The sequence below is a fragment of the Saprolegnia diclina genome, assembly GCF_000281045.1.
Source record: "Saprolegnia diclina VS20 unplaced genomic scaffold supercont1.20, whole genome shotgun sequence".
Taxonomy (NCBI): Eukaryota; Oomycota; class Saprolegniomycetes; order Saprolegniales; family Saprolegniaceae; genus Saprolegnia; species Saprolegnia diclina.
The window spans coordinates 545,678-546,115 of record NW_008246087.1 but is presented as its reverse complement, the minus strand read 5'-3'; the positions used below and the strand labels follow the sequence as shown (position 1 = coordinate 546,115).

The following is a 438-nucleotide window of genomic DNA, read 5'->3' as shown; positions in this document are numbered from 1 at the left end:
AGACCGCGCTCATCATCGTCGACGTCCAAAACGATTTTGCGCTACCGAGCAGCGATCCCCATCATCAACGACGTGCGCCGCCACGGTACGTTTGATTTGGTCGCGACGACCCAAGACTGGCACCCGCTCGGCCACGTCTCGTTGGGCCCACGACCCAAACGCCAAGCTCTTTGCGCCGTCCACGCTGCCGTCGTGTGGCCGCCCAACACGGAGCAGGTGCTCTGGCCCAACCACTGCACGCAGGTCTCTCCAGACTCTCAACGAGCGCTCACCACAGCATGTCGCGTCTAGAATCAAGACGGAGCCAAGTTCCACAAGGATCTCAAGCGCAAGAAGTCTGACATTGTGATCCAGAAGGGTGCGAACCCTAACCTCGACTCGTACTCGGGGCTGCTCGAGAACGACCATACGACCGAGACCAAGCTGCCGGCGCTTCTC

At 60.5% G+C, this 438-nt stretch overlaps 1 protein-coding gene across 1 annotated transcript in view; it reads left to right on the top strand.

The window, feature by feature from the left end:
• SDRG_07174 (hypothetical protein) overlaps positions 1-438 on the top strand; it is a gene marked incomplete at both ends in the record, with an annotated part of 1,601 nt that overhangs the window by 889 nt on the left and 274 nt on the right. Inside the window, 2 exons of the mRNA XM_008612994.1 lie at positions 3-243; positions 292-358. Of these exons, the coding sequence (XP_008611216.1) occupies positions 3-243; positions 292-358 (308 nt within the window). The remainder of the gene's footprint in view (positions 1-2; positions 244-291; positions 359-438) is intronic.